Source organism: Emericellopsis cladophorae (genome assembly GCF_022114955.1).
Source record: "Emericellopsis cladophorae strain MUM 19.33 chromosome Unknown NODE_5_length_938552_cov_118_678949, whole genome shotgun sequence".
NCBI classification, from domain to species: domain Eukaryota; kingdom Fungi; phylum Ascomycota; class Sordariomycetes; order Hypocreales; family Bionectriaceae; genus Emericellopsis; species Emericellopsis cladophorae.
In genome coordinates, this window is record NW_026250930.1 from 361,822 (window position 1) to 380,960 (window position 19,139).

The following is a 19,139-nucleotide window of genomic DNA, read 5'->3' on the forward strand; positions in this document are numbered from 1 at the left end:
GACCTTGACATGTTGTCCTTGAGTCACGTTTTGTCCCCTACGCTCCCGTCTTCATCTCGGTGTCCGCATCTGTCGGCCTCTTCACCAGCCCTCTCAGGCTCAGATCGTAGACCACATCCTCGACACGCTTGACGTCATACTTGACGGCATCGGCACGCTTCCTGAGGATATCGTTCTTCAAGTTGAGGACCTGGAAGCCGGCGAAGAGGTCCTTGATGAATGCCGAGATAACGAGCGGGAGCTCAAAGTCGCCCATGGTCACGCTGTTGATGGCCAGACGCGACAGGTCCGAGGTAAATTCTGTCAGGGCGAGGAGGTACTCTTCGATTGTGATGTGGAAGGCATCCTTGTCTTTGAGATTCGTGGGCACCTGGTAGATCTTGCCGATGTCCTCGAGGGTGGCGAGCCGGCCTAGACGGGCGGGGGAGTCGTCCAGCGGAAAGCCACCGAGCCAGGCTGTGTAGATGGCTGTGGTGATGGCGGACTGCACGGTGCGTGACCATTTGCTGTTGTACTTGTAGTAAGGATGATTGGAGGCTGTCTTGCTGAGTTCGCCGATTATTTCTCTTTGCTCCCCGATGACGGCTTCGACCTGCTCGATGAGGGCGGGGTCTGAGGGGGGTCAAGTCTGTTAGTGATTGCGGATCTTGCAGGATGGGTGGAAGGTAGCGAGCGGGCTTGGATAAGGCACGTACAGCGAGCGCGAGGTGTTCCGTGAACTCGGGAGAGGAGGGCTTGGGCTGTGGCGACGGCGCGCTCGAGGCGTTGAATGATCTGGGTGAGAGTCTCGCGGACGGCAGTCTCCTCTTCGATACGGTCATTGAGGGAGGTGAAAATCTCGGGGTGGAGCAGGGTTTGTGAAGACATCTCGGCGAGTGTGATGATGGTAGTGTTGGTGGTCAAGCCTCAGGTGAGGTGAGAGAATTGAGTTTGTTTGTATATGAGGATTGGAGTTGTCAGAGTTTTGGGGTTCACGGCCGTCAAACGCGGTCTACTGGTCTAGCATTGATTGGACTTACTTTACGACGACCTTCAATCATGAGGCGATTACAACAACATCACTCGTCACTCTAGCTGGACCTTGCGATCGTGGGCACGTTGGCAATCTCAAAGGTGATGATTGAGTGTCGCTGAGGCTGTGGCGCTTCCCTCACACATACATCAAACCTAACGATGTGCGAAACACATACGTAACTCGCAACCAACGTGGGCTGAACGGCGTTGCAGTCCATTACATTCAACGTTTTCCTCTTCACCACCCGGGCAAGCCCGGCAAGCAATGAGAAAAGTCGCGTCACCTGGAGGCAGTGTAATACCAGGGACACTGTGGGCGGAATCATGCGCAAGCACAGAGGAAACCGCCCAGAGACCAAAAATAAGAATAATCACGATTGGTCTCCTTAAAGACCTTTCAGAGATTAAACTGAAAAGAACAGATACTACACTTGATCTAAGCCAAAGGCAAAGAGAGCTAAGGAGGGAAAAGAAAAGAAGAGGAAAGCAGACGGGCGCGGGTGCAACTATATACCCCGATGGCCGTTGGCGGTGAGCAGTAAATGGCAGAATCTGACGAATGGTGGGCGATGCAGCTCAGCGGCTGCCTGGAGCGGCTGAGCCCAGGCAGCACTGGTGCCACTAATTATTAGCAGGCAACTCCAGTTCATCTTCAGTTCATCGTCAGTAAGCAACTGTACTTATTAGGCTTTGAGTCATACCTGTGGCAGTCACCTCTTCCTCTGCGCTTCCTCCTTACGGTGTGTGAAGACCGAATATGCAAAAGTCCCCCAGCGGGCCGCCTCTCCTGGGCCAGCAAGCCCCTATACGACGGTACAAGCAACGCGTCTCGTCCACGGGCCATGGCTCAGGCTCGAGCTAGAGTTTTCCAAGCCAGTTGATTGCAAAAGGTCTCAGCCAACCTGCGGATAAACTGAAGACCTGTAAGAAACCAGAAGGCCCGAGCGGCCGAGTTGCAGTTGCTTCTGCGAGCGTGTCTAGTATTGCTGAGGGGTTCACCGTCCAACGCACCTTGATTTCGTCGCATCATGCCAGCTAGGCTCTGACCTGCTCCAACCAACAGCATATTGACAGCATCCACGATACCATTGTTGCCACTCCCCTGTATCACACAATTCGACAAGTCTTCCATTACCTGCAGTGAACAATGGTGGCCGTCGTGCCGTGCCGAATCGTCGCCCGCCACATGGCCATGCCGTGCGTATCTCCGCGATTTCGGCTGGTGGTGCACGGACGCGCAGATTGTCTGTTCTCACTCATATCTTGGGCTGGCTCGGGCTCAACAATATCAACCCGCTTAGTATTGTCCACGATGCAAGATGTCTGACGTGGGGATCCTCGCGCGGGAGTCGCCGTTGGCGATAATTCAAGGAAAAAAAAAAAAAAAAAAAAAAAAGCTATATCAAGCAAGTAAAGCCCAGCAGGAGAAATAGTCCCTCATCAACAACAGTCTCGCCTTCACTGTCAAAGGAAGAGCCCGAACGATGAGACTCGCGCCACTGCTCAACACGCTCGCCGTGGCCTCCTTGGCTCATGGCATTCCTGTCGTTGAAATCCATGCCCTCGAGCTTGTGGAGATGTTCATTGGGCTTCACCCGGCAAGCCACGACCACTTTGAGCGCATAATTTACAACATCGCCAACCCTCACCATGCCAGCTACGGTCGACACCTTTCCCGCGACGAAGTCAAGGCTTTGCTGCTGCCGCCTGCCGGTGCGTCCGAGGAGGTCAAGCGCTGGCTGCTCAGCGAAGGAGTCGGCGAAGGTCAACTCGTTGATCGAGGGCAGTGGCTTCAAGCCCACGTACCAATGCATGTGGCCAGAGCTGTGTCCACCACTCCATCCAGCTTAGCGAAGCGCGGCCTCGACACTGTGCCGCAAGATGTTCGCCGCCACATTTCCCACGCACAGAGAGCGCCCATGTCCAGCGTTGGAATAGGCACGGAGCACAAGCGCCAGGCTCCCATTCATACTCCGAACGCAGCACACGCCCCCACGGATGGATTCAACCCGGATCCTGACATGGACGTTTGCAAAGACACTGTCACCCCCGAATGTCTTTACGAGCTGTACAATATCCCCGACCCGCCGGCCAAGGTCAACCCAGCGACTCGACTCGGCATTGTTGGTTTCAACGGCGTAGGTAGCATCCCTCCGTCATCGATCAAGATCTGTGCTAATATGAACTAGCAAACTGCCCAGCACTCTGAGCTCGAGGAGTTCATCCGTCGCTTCGCCCCCTTTGCGGATGGCGCCAACTTCACCACTGTCCCTGTCAACGGAGGCTCCAACCCGCAAGGCGACAACTATCCCTCCGGCGAGGCGAACCTGAACATCCAGCAGGCGGTCGGTATGGCCGCTGGACTGAACATTCGTTTCATGTCTGTCGGTGGCGCACTTTACGACTACATTCCTGATCTCGAGTAAGTACCCTTCTTATTTCTGACGCATGCACCAGTTACTGAACATAGCAGTATGGGTCCTGGTTACGGCCTGGAAGACTTCCTAATGTTCGCGTCCTTCCTTCTAGACCTTCCAGACGAAGAACTTCCTCAGGTTGTGTCCATGTCGTACAGCATGCACGAGCAGATCCTGGGCGCGGAGTACTGCCGCGCCGCATGTGACATGTTTGGCCAGCTCGGCGCGCGTGGCGTCAGCGTCATCTCCGCGTCTGGCAACCATGGCGTGGGCAGTGGATGCCAGTCAAACGATGGTCTGAACACGACGACCTTCACTGTGACTTTCCCCGGCATCTGCCCGTACGTCACCGCTGTTGGCGGAACGGAGCTAAACCAGCCAGAGACAGCATGGAACTGGACGAGCGGCGGGTTCTCCCGGATATTCGACCGTCCCGAGTGGCAGGACGACGCTGTGAACACATATCTCGAGAAGCTCGGAGATCAATGGAAGGGTCTGTACAACCCAGACGGTGCCGCCTACCCCGACGTTGCGGCTATGGCTTGGGGATATCAGGAGATGAATCACGGGGCCGTCGAGGTGACAGGTGGTACAAGGTATGCTCACTTGCAGAAGAGAATGGAACGGAATCTCGCTAATGCTACTAGTGCTGCCACGCCGGTCTTTGCTGCCATGATTGCTCTCTTGAACAATGAGCGCTTCAACCAGGGCAAGCCTTCCATGGGATTCCTCAACCCATGGATCTACAGCATTGGCAATGTCGGTTTCACTGAGTGAGTTGCACCTCTTCCCCCTAAGCATCTGACGCTGACGGTTCCACGCAGTATCACTGAAGGCAAGACACTTGGCTGCCCAGGCACAAGTTACGAAGGACTGCCCTCGCCCTACGTGGCCGATGCCGGTTGGAGCGCTGTCGAGGGATGGGATCCTACCACTGGATTCGGATCGCCTCTCTACGACCGTCTCAAGAAGCTTGCCTGCAAGTGAGTGTATGCAGATGACTACGCAACGGGCGACGACATGGCGAGGCTGGTCCTGCAGTATGTCACGCGCAGAATACTCGGTTAGAGATAGACATAGAGGATTGAACATTTGTCTCCAAGCTAGGCACAGATCCGGCGAGTCTTACCTGAATTGTTGATTCACCTCCAATGGCATAGCGTTATCCGCGAATCGTGCCGGTGGTCTTGGCAGCTCTTGAGAATTTGATGAGTTTACTTGAGTGGGTGTGCGTGTCGGCAACTCAGCGATGCTAAGACGTGTGCATTCCGTGGCTGTCGAGGTATCCGCGATGTCAAGTTGCGTGCGGCGCATCGACGGATAAGTATCCGCGTCCTCATGTTACAACAATTACCACTTCAACGACAAATTACTCACGCTTCTCAGTCGCCGCTATCCCCTCTTAAGAGTTCAAGTACTTCAAAAGTCGAATATCTTTTTCTTTTTCTTTTTCACCCTCGTCGAGTCCCATGATATTCAGTATCCCAAGCTACCCAACCCCTGACGCAAAACAATTGCTACAATGAGCCTCCCCACCCACTTCACCCTCAACACCGGCGCAAAGATCCCCTCTGTGGGCTTTGGAACGTGGCAAGCCCCGCCAGGTCAAGTTGCCAAAGCTGTCGAGACCGCCCTGCGCACCGGCTACCGCCACGTTGACTGCGCCTCCATCTACCGGAACGAAGCGGAAGTAGGCGAGGGCATCAAGGCCTCTGGCGTGCCCCGTTCGGAGATTTTCATCACCGGAAAGCTCTGGAACACAAACCACAGACCCGAAGATGTGCAGAAGGGCTTGGACAAGACGCTCCAGGACCTGGACGTGGAGTACCTGGACCTCTTCCTCATGCACTGGCCGGTGGCCTTCCGCCCGGGCGACAAGTCGTTCCCCCTGGAAGAGGGCAGCGGCATCTTTGCCCTGGAGGACATTGACCCGGCCGTCACGTACGGCGCGATGGAGAAATTGCTGGACGGCGGCAAGGTCAAGGCCATTGGCGTCTCCAACTTCACAGTGAACAAGCTGGACGACCTGCTGCGCAAGACCAAGGTCGTTCCGGCCGTGAACCAGATCGAAGCACACCCCTACCTGCAGCAGCCCCAGTTGCTCAAGCACTGCCAAGACAAGGGCATCCTCGTCGAGGCCTACTCGCCCCTCGGGAACAACCAGACCGGCGAGCCACGCACCGTCGACGACCCCCTTGTCGCGGAGCTCGCGCAGGAGCTGGGCTTGGACATTGGCCAGGTGCTGTACTCGTGGGGTGTGCAGCGCGGCACGGTCGTGCTGCCCAAGAGCGTGACGGCGTCGAGGATTGAGACCAATCGCCAGATCAGGGCGCTGCCAAAGGACGCGTTTGACAGGTTGAACGCGTTGGAGAGGAACAAGAGGTTCAACTGGCAGACAAGGTGGGGGTACGACATTTTCGAGGAGCTCGGCGAGGAACATGTGAAGAGGGTGGCCAGAGAAGCTGGGGAGGAGAACAAGACCAAATTCACGGTATGATTGATCTACATGTATGATTAGACCATAAAATAGATTCTCTTTGTGTCATGTCAACGGACGTAAAACTCGCTTGTGAATGTAAATGTCCAGGATGCACCTATTGTGTTGTGGAATTCTAACACGATCTGCCTTGAATCAAAATGCCGCTGTATCCTGAGTCAGCCTATCACCGGCCACACAATCGATTCGTCGAACTGCAGGTTTGGCCAGAACGCAGAGCTGTCCAGATCCAACCAGTCTGTCGTCTGCCACTCGTCCAAGAGGTAAGGGTCCAGCGGGGCCATGCCCCCTTCGTAGTCCCATATCCCGTCGGCACCCATGATCATTCCATCATCGACAATGTGGTCTCCGCTCCTCGGCGCCGACTGCTCCAAGCCATTGGCACTTGTGACGTCGGGGCGTGCTGTGGGCTGCCCTGTCGCTGCACCGCGGAACTCTTCGAGGATGACAGCATAGCGCCTACTAGGACTATTCGTCGCCGTCGCTCTCGCCAGGTGTGTCTGGCATTTGTCCGCCAGCTGCAAGAGACTCTGCCGTGATTTTCCCGCGATGCTTGTTGTGTCCGCGGGTTGTTTGCTCATCTTGCGCTGCTGGATCTCCCATACGTAGACGACGACGAGGGCGCAGAATGTGACATAGTGCGTCCACCAGAAGGCGTGGAAGATGGGTCCCTCTTTGGCCATGCGATTGACCGTTTCAAGAACGGTCCTTGCGGCCGCGATGCAGTTGTTACTGTGTGATCGTTCCGAGGGGTTGTTGCTCAGAAGGAATAGACGGCTGGCGTGCATGATGGCGTGAGAGTGCGCGAGCTTGAGGACGGTGGCTTGTCGCCGATAGGAGGGTATGAGCATGCTGGGACGAACGCTTCCTAGATGCACGGGCAAGCTCTCAAACCAGGATTGGATATTCTGGATGAGTCGGTTTGCGGCGGACGCGCGCTCAGCGTGAGGGGTATCTTTGATAGTGTAGACTTCACGCGAGATGGTTCCTATAATTCTGGCGATCCTGCTTCTTATTAGCATGAGAAAGTGTCCTTCCGCGGAACATCATACTTGGCGTGGAAACTAAGGGCGTCAATATGACAGTCCTCTTGACATTCAAGCGCCTCACTGGGTCCAGAGGCCGTCATGTCCTCGTCGTTGACCCGGTCCGGGAAATCTTGATCAATGTCTTCGTCGTGAAAATGTCTGGGCCGCCCAAAGACGACCCCGAGATAGTTGTCTAACACGTAGGCGGTCCAGAATGTCCGCATCCTACACTGGGACTGGATGTAGTCCGATCGGGGGCCACCATGTCTCCGCTTCTTTGCGTTCTCGCGACGATGCATGCCCAGCGCCGAGATGATCTGCAAGGCTGAGCCAAAGACGTACCAGGACTTGTTGAAGCGCGACGTTGTGAGTAGATATAGCACGTGCACTAGCCGCGCCTGCGCGGACTCGAGTTTGGGGTAGCCTGTCTCGGCGTCCACGAGCAGGGAGGACACGGTGAAGAGTTCGTCGCTGCGCTGCAGTGCGTGGGCTTCGTCGTCGGCGGAGAAGTACCCCTTTGACTTCTCGTCGTGGCACGTCGCCAGGGCGAGGCAGGCGAGAACAATGGCGGCACGCGCGTGGCCAATGCCATACCATACTGGCTGGTTGACGTCTGTATTCTGCTCAACCACTGACAGCCACTTTTCCACAGAGGGCCGATGCAGAATTCGGTATGTCGCGACGCAGAACTCAAAGTACAAGTCGAGAAGCCTGCGGTTCTCGGGGGGTGAGCGCAGCCGTATTGGAGTATGATCGTCACTTTCTGGAAGCGGACGATCGCCCGCCATGGTGACAGGTTGATTCTCGACCGAGGGACGCACGACCGCATCGCTCATGGTCTGCTCGCTCTGGTTCCTCGCATCCTGGGCACTCAACCTCTTCCACGCCCTGTGCAGAAAGGTCAAGCCAGAGGTTGGATCAAAGACCTGGCCCTGGATCTCCGCCATACCAAGCTCAGGGCTCGCCCTGCCTGACGGCGCGACACTCTGCTGCTGCGACATGTCAGCGGCCCCCGTTGCAGGACCATCGGGCTGGGCAGCTGGCGTCGCACTCGAAGGAGGCGTGGGTGGCCGTCCTCGTGTGTACTTTGCATTATACTGGCAAGCCCGTGATTTGGCCACGCACTTGTTGCATGGCTTCTCGCCATTGCACTTGGCCTTGCGGGCTTTGCAGAAATCACAAGCGCGCGATACCTTGCGCGCGACTTTGCTGGCCGACGCTGGTCGGCTTTCGTGCTGTAGATCCGTCGAGGACGGGTCTGAGAAGGCGGATGCAAAGCTTCGACGACGAGGGCCAGGGGACACAGATGATGGGTGCTCAGCCGCCGCCGCGGAGGAGAGTCTTGTCGGTGGCATGGCGGTGTGACTGGCAGGCGGAGAAGCAGGTCTGGACTCTGGACAATGAATGAATCGGATTCATGAGAAGGTGGAAGGGAACATCAAATCGAGGACAGACGGAAAATGCAATATGGCGGAAAAGCATGCGGGGGCGGGGAATCGTCAGGGACCAGGGTGGTCACGGGAATCCGCCATCGGAATCCGGACTTGAACTTGGGGACAATATTCTTACGGTAACTTAGTGTATAAGAATGAAACTGAAACCATGATCCTCCTTGAGCACAAAACGATATTGCTGCTCTTAATGTATAGACCGTTTTTACCGCACAGGGCTGTGACATGGACCACAGTTGGATCACTACTGTTCAATGATGTTGCTCGTTGAACCAAGACGAATCTAGCTACCCTGTGGCTTGACCAGAGTCACCAGAACCGAATGTCATATTGCACATACCGGCACAGGACTGTAGTTCCCAATACTTGGACGCCAGCGTCTCGTCGTAGAGGAGGCGGGCCTGTGTACTGTTGTCCAACCGCACGCTGAGGAGACCGCATATTCATACGGTGGTTTGTTGGCCAGGCAAACATGGCTCGTCTCCTCACGGTGCTTCCAACTTCATTCACAAAAAAACATGTATGTATGTGCATGACGTCCCATTCAGTTGTTCTTCTTATCTCTACTGAGTCGGTCCAACCTGTCGCCACACTGTCATTTCGACGAGAGGTCATCCCCAATTTCATCGCCAAGTATCGTTGATGGTGTCGGCGCTATCGCACTCGGTAGGGGTGGTGAATCCCCTGTTGGGGTCACTCTCCCAGACCACCTCGCCGCCCGACGTCTTCTTGATGTACTTGTACGCAAACGACCGAGCGGCCGGCAAGTCGATGGTGACAGACCAGAGGGGATCGCTGCTCGTGTACCCATCCGCGCTCAGGGGCACAGCGTCAGCGGGCGCCCAGTTACCCAGCTCCGTCAGCGCGCCGACGACAAAGACATCCTCGCCCAGGGTGGTGGTGACGCGGGCGTTGAAGGTGATGGTCGCGTCGCAGGGAGCCGGGGCCTCGCACACGTCCGGGACCGTGTTGGCGCCGGTCTCGCCCCAGCCGGGGGGCACGATGCCCTCGCGACGCTCCGTGGCCGTCAGGAAGGCGGCGTAGGACCAGGTCAGGTCGCGGGCGGAGAGGGGGGTGCCGTCGTTGCGGTCATACTGCTCCGCCAGGGCGCCGTCGGCCGGGGTGTAGGTCTGCACGACGGAGACGAAGCCGTCAGCGTAGGCGTGCACGGCGTCGACGATGGAGGTGAAGGTGGCCGAGTCACTGGCGTAGGTACCCTTGGCGACGTCGGGGACGCGGTCGGTGAAGAAGGGGAGGGAGACGTCATCTACGGTGATGGAGCCCGTCTGGTTCCACTGGTAGAGGGCGGCGTAGAGCTGCTCGGCGGCGGCGAGGGTGGTCAGGTACCACGGGTTGCCGTCGTAGTAGACGTCCTCTGCGTAGCGACCGACAGCGACGGCGTCGCGCTGGCTGATGCCGGCGTTGAGGGTGTACTCGGTGCGGAAGGAGTCGACGACGGCCTTGTGGTTGGCGAGGGCGCGGGAGGAGCAGGGCTGAAAGGTCGAGTCGGTGCAGTCCGAGGCCGGGTCAAAGGTGTGGATGGAGGACAGGATGGAGTTGGCGTCCTTGCCGGTGCGGCCGTCGCGGACGTTGATGTTGGAGTCAATGTAGCCACTGTCGCCCTCGGGGACCCAAAAGTCCTGCACGAAGCAGAGGATGGCGGGAGCCCACTCGGCGCAGCCGGGGCACTGCTTGTCCAGGGTCGAGGCGAGCGCGGCGCCCTCGACCAGGGCGCGATGGGACGCGGACAGGGTGAAGAAGGAGGAGCCGCTGACCTCCTCCCAGAGGTCGTAGCCCGTCTCGTTCCAGTAGCGGACGGTGTAGTCGAGGTCCTTGGCGATGACGGGCCAGACCGTGTCGGCCGCCTTGCTCGCCTCGCCATTGTCGACGAGCCAGTCGGCGTAGAGGATGAGGGCGGTGGCGCGGAGGGGGGGCCCATCGCGCTGGGGACGACCCCAGGAGCCGGTAAAGGCCGTCAGGTCGATGTTGAACTTGGGCTCACCCAGGCCGCCCGAGTCTGGGCCGCCCGATGGGTTGGTGACGCCCTGGAGGATGGCCTGGGCCGAGACGTAGTCGTCAATCTTGGACTGCAGGGACGAGTCGCCGGCGATGAAGCGCTCGACGAGGGCCTTGTAGGTGAGGGCGGCATCGCGGGTCCAGGTGTAGACGTAGTCAGGGTCGACGAGAGATGGGCTGGCCACGACGGCACCCGCGGCGGCACCCTGGGCCTCGGCGCCATCCGGGCCAATGTTGGCCAGGACGCCGTCAATGGCCACCTCGCTCTGGGTCTCGATGAACTGCTCGAGGGTCGCACGGCACTGGAGTCGGTTCGCAGCACGAGGCGTGGCAGCGGCACCAGCGCCCAGGACGACGCCCAGGGTGGCGGCCGCGGTGACGGTCTCCCATGCTCGGGGCAGATGCATATTGGTTGGCGATGTGATGGGTCAAGAAGCTGGACGAGAGGGACTGAGCTGATGCTGCAGGTGGCCTGTTGTCTGGTCCTTGTGGTCTGGTGTCTGGTCTTTGCGTGCCCGCGTCCTCTATATAAACTATATTACCCCAGGTCTACCCGATGAAATCATGGAGTCGAGTCCACCGGGTCTTGCTCGTCGGTCCGGCGACACTGGGGATCCCAGGGGTTCGTTGACGCCTCGTGCGGAGAGAAACAGGCCCGACATGGATTGTTGGACTCGTGGACCCGGTTCGTTTCGGCCCTACTCGAGAGTCGTGACGGTCGAGATACTCGCTGCTAAACTGTTCCAGGAAGCCAGGCTTGTTGCCAAGTCGGCCCGGCCCCATGTCTGTGGCAGCTGTGCCGGGCCTAAAAGCCTGCTTCCACTGCTTCTCCTCAGCCACGCACAGAGGTCGCATTGTCATTTGATGTTGTTTGCGGGGGGGGGCGCGAAATTTGCGGGGGGCGGAAGCGGAAGACGAAAGCGCCTCCTCCGCGCTTGTCGCCGTCCGGTGCGTCAAGCGGACGCGCCTTTCCGATGCCGAGGTTGCACGTGGCGACTGCCGTCCGTTATGAATGTTATGAATCATTCATTAATTTCTGCACGGTCCTTGAGATATCTCGGCCGACAATCAACTGCGAGAGGCTCATTGCCCTCAGGCGCAGCGCAGCCCTCGACAGCGCCGTGAGCCCCCTCTCGGCCGACTCGGCCGAGGGCAACCATCAAGTACACGAGGTTCCTCGAGCTGCTCAGAAGGCAAAATCAGATAGCATTATTCATTGTCTCTCAAGTTGAGGAATTCATAGCTGCCAGAACCATGAAGGTCCTGATCGCCGGCGCAACGGGCGGCATTGGCAGCCAAGCCCTCCGACAGAGCCTCGCCCATCCGCACATCACCAAAGTCGTCGCCTTGACCCGTAGAAACCTCTCGCTTGAGCACCCCAAGCTGGAGAACATCCTGATCAAGGACTTTGGGAAGTGGCCCGACCATGTGCTGAACCAGCATGCGGATGCCGCTGGGATGATTTGGTATCCTTGCTCGACCCCCTTTCTTGGCTCCGTATCGTTGACGGGTAGCTTCCCAGGTGTATTGGCTCATACAGCGGTGACGAGAAACTCGACTTTGAGTACCCAGTCGCTTTCATGGAGGCCATGGTGAAGGTCTTGGATGCCAAGAATAGGGACGCTCCCTTCCGATACGTTCATCTCAGCGGCAAATTCGTTCGTCAAGACCAAGGTCTCAACTTGTGGTGGGGAGACCGCCCACGCAAGCTCAAAGTAGACTGCCAAGGATGCGTCCGGGTCTCTCGCGTACAAGAGCTGACGACACGCTAGGGAAAATCCGACACTGCAGCCCTCGCAATGGCCGAGAAGCACGCCGATGTGTGGCACACGTGCGTTGTCAAGCCAGGAGGCGTGGCGCACCACCCATGGCAAGACCTGGGTGTCTGGTTGATGGGAGACAATTGGGCCGTGAGAGGGCAGGAGCTGGGTACTTTCATGGCGTATCTAGTTGTCGATGGACAAAGGGAGAGCTCCATCATCCTCAACGACCGTATCGCTCAGAAGGGGAGGGCGTTGCTGCGAGAAGCGTGAAGGCAGGTTGCCGGGAGGGCAGCCCGAAGCAGAATGACGCCCCAATTCTTTGGGCGAAGCAGGAGCAAGAGAGAGCGTTTACTCTGATGGTGCCTCGGTTCTCGTATCAGTGCCGAAAGTAAGATCCAGTAGTCGTCCAGCTGGGCTTGCGCAGCGGAGACAAGGTCGGATAGCAGAGTCAATGAGCTTTTCCATCTCGAGCCTCTCCACGTTGTGCTTGCCAATAGCATCCTCCATGGAGGCTTCCATCAAGTCCTCTCTGAAGGCAAACTCGCGCATCGTCGTGAGAATAGTCGTACATTGCTTCGAAATGGGCTCTCGACGCCCACCTTTCCCACGTGCCTCAAAAGAAGCGATAGTCTGTTGAATCAAAATCCTGTCTAGCTCAAACGACATGACCCATGGCTTTTCTGTCCTCTCGGGCGGTCCGTGCATAGACTGGGTTCGACGTTGAACGATGCACATCAGAAGGACCACTGCCGACATAAAGGCCGCTTGCTCGCCGCCTCTGCAACGGGAGAGCTGCTCTTTTGCGTGCTGCGCCCCGACGTGCCGGCTGAGGGTGTTTCTGCTTGCGTTTCGGCACGCCTTCAGGTCGTAGCAGGCCGTCTCTTGAGGAAGCGCGAAAGCCAGGGGTAGATGAATGAACATTTGCATCGTAAAATACCATATCTGGCACAACAGGCGGGTAGGCTCCTGCGCGGAGTCGAGACATCGCCCTGGGGCAAACTTGGGCGTATCCCACCAAGTGCTTGGCAAGCTGCTGTATATCGTATCAAGACGATCTTCGAGTTTTCTGGTCACACCCTCATCATGATGACGGCCTTGTGCGTTTCTTTCCGCTAGTCTCGCCATGACGGCGCAGAGAACTCGCTGGACGTTGGCCTCCTTCTCTGCGACAGGATCAGTCCAGACCTCGTGACCAGCGCCAAACGTCTCGGGCCCTGTAGCGGGTGCCTGGCCTAGGAGAAGGCTGTAGTACGAGTCCCCGCAAGAAGCCGAGAGCCACAAGCGCCGCAGGAGCCCATTCTCGTCGCTCTGCGCGTCGCGCCTGACGGCGGAGTAACTCTGGTGGATGCCGGCAAGCCTAGCCATGTCAACCGTTCTTCGAAAAGTTGACCAAGTCTTCCTCATGTCGCCGCTGTTCAGATAGATGGTGGCCAGAACGAGCAAAGATTCTATGCCATTCGTAGAGCAGGCCTCGTCCTCATGCGTCATGATGTAGGCTTTGGATCTTTCCACGATCAAGTCGATCGTCCGACTCATGTCCTCGAACCCGAGCAAGGATTCATCAAAGTCATCCGGAAGCTGCTGCATGTACAGCGCAAATAAAAGTAGCATCTTTGCAACCTGAATCGGGCTGCCCTTTGAAATCTTGGCCAGGTCTAGGAGCTGGATGGCATCATCCGGCCTAAAGACACTGCCGGACGGCGTTTCAGCACCCCAGAGCCAAGCGCATGTGTTGATTGTAATGGTGACTGCATCTTGTGGGGACGGCAGCAGCGTCACCAGGGAGTGCTCTGAATCTCGGCTATCCGCTGTAGTGGCAACAAGAGCGTTGACATCTGGCATGCGCATGCTCCTCATGTACCGGTGCTGCTGCAGTCCAAGATTGGTCTTGAGGAGCGACGGCATAGGCAGGGCGTCATAGTCTTCGATCACGCCAGCCGCATCATCGTACGAATGGGCATCGCTGTCGGTCGACGTTTCATTGTTCCTGGACAGCGAGACTTAGATGACTGGACATGGAGCACATTGCGGCAAGGGCTTGGGTAATACGCAAGCCATGATGGGTTGCGCAACGTACTGGACGCGCTGCCTAGCTGGCAGCCCCCCAAGTTGATCGGGCGCCGCACGCTTGAGGGTCCCTCGATCCACGGCCTGCTCTGTAAATGTACAATGGCCTGCACCAGCTCGACAAAGTTGGCATGCAAGCTGGCCGGCTTCTGTCACGCACCGACGCTTGCGTTTTCGGCACGTGTCGCATGGACGGGAACGTCTGCTCCCGTCGGCAATATGATGAGTCTTTTCCATTCCACTGCGTATCAGTGCAGCGGCTCGTGCCACTTTGAGCCTTTAGGTACAATTGACCATCGAGAACATGGCAGTCTGTTTGATTATAGATCCACGCGCTGTGAGTTGAGAGTGAGACCCCTGAGGGATGAAAGCTCGAATGACGTGTCGGAAATTGACCCACCGGTAGAATACCGGGCCGTCGCTCCTGTTAATGCAATATCGAGTCACGCTACTCCGTAGGTAGGTACCAATATCCATCTTGATGGTTACCTCAAGAAGCGCCGTGGTGCCGAGAAATTCAGGTCAGACCGCACGAGTGGTCGACACCTGCACCATCAATCTTTCCTCCTCCACATTCATTCAATCTTTTCAGCTGCCCCCCTAACAGCCATTATGGCTTCGCAGGCTGCTCTTACTGGCCTTCCGAGGGAGCTGCTGGGTGCTATGATGCTATCGCTGCCGAGTTGCCTAAAAACGGCGACGTCAAAAACTTGCGGCTGTCTTGCAAGATTCTGAGCGAAGCCGCACTCGCTAACCTTAAGCTCAGCTGGGTATTTCTTTCCGCCCACCCCGTCAATATCGAGATCTTGAGAGCTATTGCGGACCACGATTATTTCCGGTATAAGGTGACCGAGCTTATTTGGGATGATGCGAGATTCGTCAGTAAAGAAGACGACGTGGGTTCCGATGAAGATGGCGATGAAATGTACGAAGACGATAGGGAGTCAGTAGAGATGTACGCTGACGATCCCGAGGATCGGCCTCACCAAGGCCAAAATTACCCAGAATGGTTTGGGGCCGCTCTCGATTATAATCGTCTTTGGGGCCATGGCTTGAAAAGACGTCTGAACGAAGCTAAAAGGTTTTCCACGAACGCGGAAGATCTTTTCAGTCAAAGCAAAGCAGAGTTACCTGCCTCGCTGGCATGGGACTACTATCGGCAGCTGCTTCAACAGCAAGACGAGGTACCACAGTCGACGCCCGCGCTTGACGAGGAGGCCTTAAAATACGCGCTTGCCCGCTTCCGTAATCTCAGGAGAATCATCCTCACGCCAGCTGCCGACGGCCTTCTCTTCATGCCGCTCTACCGCACCCCGCTGATCCGCCAGCCCCCGCGTGGATTAAACTACCCACTCCCTAGTGGCTGGCCGACAGCGTCGTATGCCGAGCCGGCTCCGGAGGCTCCTCTCTGACAATCAGAGCAAGTGAAGAACAAGTGGAGGGGATTTCGTACCATTACGCGGGTACTAGCTCAGGATGATTCCCACTCTGTCTCTGAGTTCCTCGTGGACGTTGACTACCTCGACACTGGGTTAACGTACCATGTCTTTGATGATAAGTCTCACCAAGAGTACAAAGACCTGGTCACGGTCATGAGCCGATCAAGATTCAGAAGCTTGACCTGTCTCTGTCGGCTGGCGATGCTGAGGATGGGCAGAACTGGACTGCCTCGACTCACGATAATCTACGCCATGCTCTGGGCTGTGCAGCGCTGGAGCACTTCAGCCTCAGCACGAATGCAAGCAGACGCAACTTTGGCATAAGACAAATGCTCGATAGCTATATCCCGTCACGACAGACTCTTCCGATAGAAGCGTGGCCACGGTTGTGTCATTTCGGAATCGCAGGTATTGTCGTTGACACAAACGATCTTGTCGACGTGCTTGCAAGCCTACCAACCACTTTACGAACCGTGGAACTCAGCTTCCTCCTTTTCAAAGAGGGCGGCGGGGGAAGCTACAAGGAGCTTCTCGAAAAGATACGGGATAAGCTCCCCTGGGCTGACTGGGAGGTTCGACCGACATTGATCGTAAAGACGCACTACGTTCCCGATACTTACCATCGGAAGACCACGTGGTTTAGTAAGGAAGCCACGCGGGTTATATATGGCGAACAGGACCATCTATCCGGATCGTAGCCACACAAGGGCTTCAACACGGTCCCGCGTGGTACAGGCCTGAGGGGGGGGGGGGGGGGCGGTTCTCGCGACGAGTTTGATCCTACGTGGGGAGAGCCACATGGCTGAGTGGAAAGATATGACTGATATGACTACAAATACATCGATTGTTGGTGGGCAGGGAGAAATCGCCATCAGGATTACTAATGCAGATCTTTTTGTCCTTGAACTCGGCAATATTGCTAGTATGGTGAGCGAATATTTCTTTGGATTGAAGTGCGGGGACCTACGAGCAGTCCTTCTTGATGTCGGGATTCCACGAAATGAGCTAGGCAAACGTCGTATTGCTGTTTCGAACAACCGTGAGGCAAGTATCATCTGCTTTGACAGTGTACTGCTCACAAACAGAGTCACCAGCGGCTCCTGTAGCTCGCGCATGAAGCCGCGCGTGTAGCTGAGACGGCGCATGGGCATGAGTATGAGCGCTCACATTAACAGCAAGTACCCAGGCAGCCAAAGCTGGCTGGCAGAGAAGCTTCATTGCGGAGGTGAAGAAGACCCTTGATGCCGATGTGTCAACTTCGGCGCACATGCAGGGAGAGGAGAAGTACAGTTGAGTACATGTATCTTGTCGTCGAAAGGACCAATTGCAACGGGGTCGCAAAACCGCGAATCCGTGGTTACCGGTCTGGGAGGCGCCAAGCTTTAGCAAGTGAGTGAACATTAAAGGTAATACAGCCGACGGTCGGTTGTAACGCAGGGTAGATCCGTTTATGATGCTCTCTGACTCTTGCAATGCAATCTGTGTCAACGGGGTATACGTTCGACCAAACACGAAGTGGGTGCCTCCGAGTTGATCCCGGACTCCCAGTCCAGGAGACCTCGGTCTTTGTTCAATTTGGTCCTTGTCTCAGGTAGTGGATGGCTTCTCACGTTGGTACGCATACGTGATATGTAGATTGGAACATTCAACGCTGAAGACTGATTGCTGAAGCACCATTCGTCGGCCGTCTCGAAGCGCTGACTCGATGCGGCTGAAGACTGGAGATTGGGGTCTGAAAAGTGGAGACTCTGAATGGACCTCAAAATGTCCCGTCCGACTGAAGTCCCGACACGGCACGACGGACTCGCGGCATTTCAAAATCTCCTCACAGCCAATCATCTGATGTTTACGAGCAAGATCTGATGACATGAATCCAGATCTTTGTTTCGTGGCGCCGACAGGCGGCCAGCCGCTATCCGCAAAACGCCCGTCCGACGCAACCCCCATGTGATACCAGATCAGCGCAATGCCCTAACCGGACGGACTTGTTGACGACAAGTCAGTGATGCTGTATGCTTTGTATATTTTATCAGCATGCAACGGCGGGTAGAGCCAAAGTAGTGGAAATCATCACGCTGGGGAGATTTTCAGTCTTGGTACAAACACACAGAGTCAGATCGACAAATGTGAAGCTCTGCCGTCTCCATCGCCAAGACTTTCAAACTCTGTTTGACCCCGAGAGAGCTCGGGCCGGGTTTTCCTAGTGAAGTGATGACGCGAAGCACTTGGCAATAGCCCGGAACAGCGAATGAGATGGGCTCGGAGCTACTCTTCCCTCTCTATAATATGTCATGCCGGAGAATCAGGATTAACCATATCTAATTCAGCTCTCGGCGTGGGATTCGTCTACGTCCGTCCGGAGCTCGGTTCCGAAGCCGACCCACGCCGTGTAGTGGGTCCGGGGTCCCGGAATCCAGGGTGCTACCCTACAGGCCTACCAATAGAGACGAGCAATCACTAATGTTTTCGATGACTCTCATATAGGTTCTCTCTCTACGCAAAGCGACTATAATTATTTGGTGCGCCAAAGAGCGTCTGTCTTTCAAGAAGATCCCATGCCTAAGAGTCAAAGGCTCGCTAGAGAGAATGACGTGATCCTGAAGCTTTTGGCGGACCACGGGACTCGATTGCCCGTTTTTTTCCAGAGCATGGGATGCGGTATTGCCGTCCGGGACAATGAAGGAGATTCATCGGATGGACATTGAGGTGTGTCTTAGCAGGAATCTGTGTAGGATTTGGCGTCAAGACTTCAATAGTCAGAGAGCTGACAAATACCAGTGTGGACGCACTGCGCTTTCGAGCGTAAGAAGTCTAGCGCTTCGAGAAGGGTTTTGAAACCTGCCACGACGGAGCATTCGTGACCCGCCACTTCCCATGAATACGGTGTTCACATCGCGAAGACTCATCTATGAGTCCTTGAGAGCCAGCGCAGGATGGGTTTCATGGGGGCCAGTCACTTAGTTGGGAAAAACCGAACAGCTTTGTCACGCTCAAATTAAGCCCGGGAAGACAGCTAGGGAGGATCGTCCCAAGGGGCTTCTGGAAAGAGCGTTCACGCTCTTCCATGAGCAGTGAATGTAGATGTTCGACGCCATGTCAAATATTCCTGGTTTGATATGTTAGTAGATTGCAGTCCACCACAAGAGTTCGACGATGATCCCACTGCAGCAAACCAGCTTACGATCTTTTGTAGAGCACATGCTCTATCAGAAATTTCGTTGAATCCATGTGTCATGCCGTGAGCTTATCGGCGGTACGTGTCTGCCCTATACGTAATATGCAGTATGCTGCATGCCTCTATAATAAAATTAAAAGAGTCCTCTGCCCTTTTCAAACAAATAAGGAGAGGAACGCGAGCGAATTATCAAATAAAAGCAACCCTATCTAGGTGTAACTCTATTATAAAAATTTGCTGGAACGGAAATATACTGAGCTGGCGTGGTGGGT

General features: G+C 56.1%; 7 protein-coding genes across 7 annotated transcripts; 3 read left to right on the forward strand and 4 right to left on the reverse strand.

The window, feature by feature from the left end:
• Positions 1-37: 37 nt before the first annotated feature.
• J7T54_004665 (uncharacterized protein) lies at positions 38-867 on the reverse strand (the record flags this gene model as incomplete). The annotated part of the gene is made up of 2 exons (XM_051503343.1): positions 38-612; positions 696-867. The coding sequence occupies 2 exons, from the start codon at positions 865-867 to the stop codon at positions 38-40; spliced, it is 747 nt and encodes a 248-aa protein (XP_051364975.1).
• A 1,631-nt stretch (positions 868-2,498) lies between these two features.
• J7T54_004666 (tripeptidyl-peptidase-like protein) lies at positions 2,499-4,418 on the forward strand (the record flags this gene model as incomplete). Its single annotated transcript, XM_051503344.1, has 5 exons — positions 2,499-3,152; positions 3,204-3,436; positions 3,488-4,027; positions 4,079-4,204; positions 4,256-4,418. The coding sequence occupies 5 exons, from the start codon at positions 2,499-2,501 to the stop codon at positions 4,416-4,418; spliced, it is 1,716 nt and encodes a 571-aa protein (XP_051364976.1).
• A 535-nt stretch (positions 4,419-4,953) lies between these two features.
• J7T54_004667 (uncharacterized protein) lies at positions 4,954-5,928 on the forward strand (the record flags this gene model as incomplete). The annotated part of the gene is made up of 1 exon (XM_051503345.1): positions 4,954-5,928. The coding sequence occupies one exon, from the start codon at positions 4,954-4,956 to the stop codon at positions 5,926-5,928; it is 975 nt and encodes a 324-aa protein (XP_051364977.1).
• Positions 5,929-6,086: 158 nt separating this feature from the next.
• Positions 6,087-8,311, reverse strand: J7T54_004668 (uncharacterized protein; the record flags this gene model as incomplete). The annotated part of the gene is made up of 2 exons (XM_051503346.1): positions 6,087-6,933; positions 6,981-8,311. The coding sequence occupies 2 exons, from the start codon at positions 8,309-8,311 to the stop codon at positions 6,087-6,089; spliced, it is 2,178 nt and encodes a 725-aa protein (XP_051364978.1).
• A 719-nt stretch (positions 8,312-9,030) lies between these two features.
• J7T54_004669 (carbohydrate-binding module family 20 protein) lies at positions 9,031-10,830 on the reverse strand (the record flags this gene model as incomplete). Its single annotated transcript, XM_051503347.1, has 1 exon — positions 9,031-10,830. The coding sequence occupies one exon, from the start codon at positions 10,828-10,830 to the stop codon at positions 9,031-9,033; it is 1,800 nt and encodes a 599-aa protein (XP_051364979.1).
• Positions 10,831-11,677: 847 nt separating this feature from the next.
• J7T54_004670 (uncharacterized protein) lies at positions 11,678-12,456 on the forward strand (the record flags this gene model as incomplete). Its single annotated transcript, XM_051503348.1, has 3 exons — positions 11,678-11,889; positions 11,946-12,081; positions 12,196-12,456. The coding sequence occupies 3 exons, from the start codon at positions 11,678-11,680 to the stop codon at positions 12,454-12,456; spliced, it is 609 nt and encodes a 202-aa protein (XP_051364980.1).
• Positions 12,457-12,534: 78 nt separating this feature from the next.
• Positions 12,535-14,091, reverse strand: J7T54_004671 (uncharacterized protein; the record flags this gene model as incomplete). The annotated part of the gene is made up of 1 exon (XM_051503349.1): positions 12,535-14,091. One exon carries the CDS (start codon positions 14,089-14,091, stop codon positions 12,535-12,537), a length of 1,557 nt encoding a protein of 518 aa, XP_051364981.1.
• Positions 14,092-19,139: the final 5,048 nt, after the last annotated feature.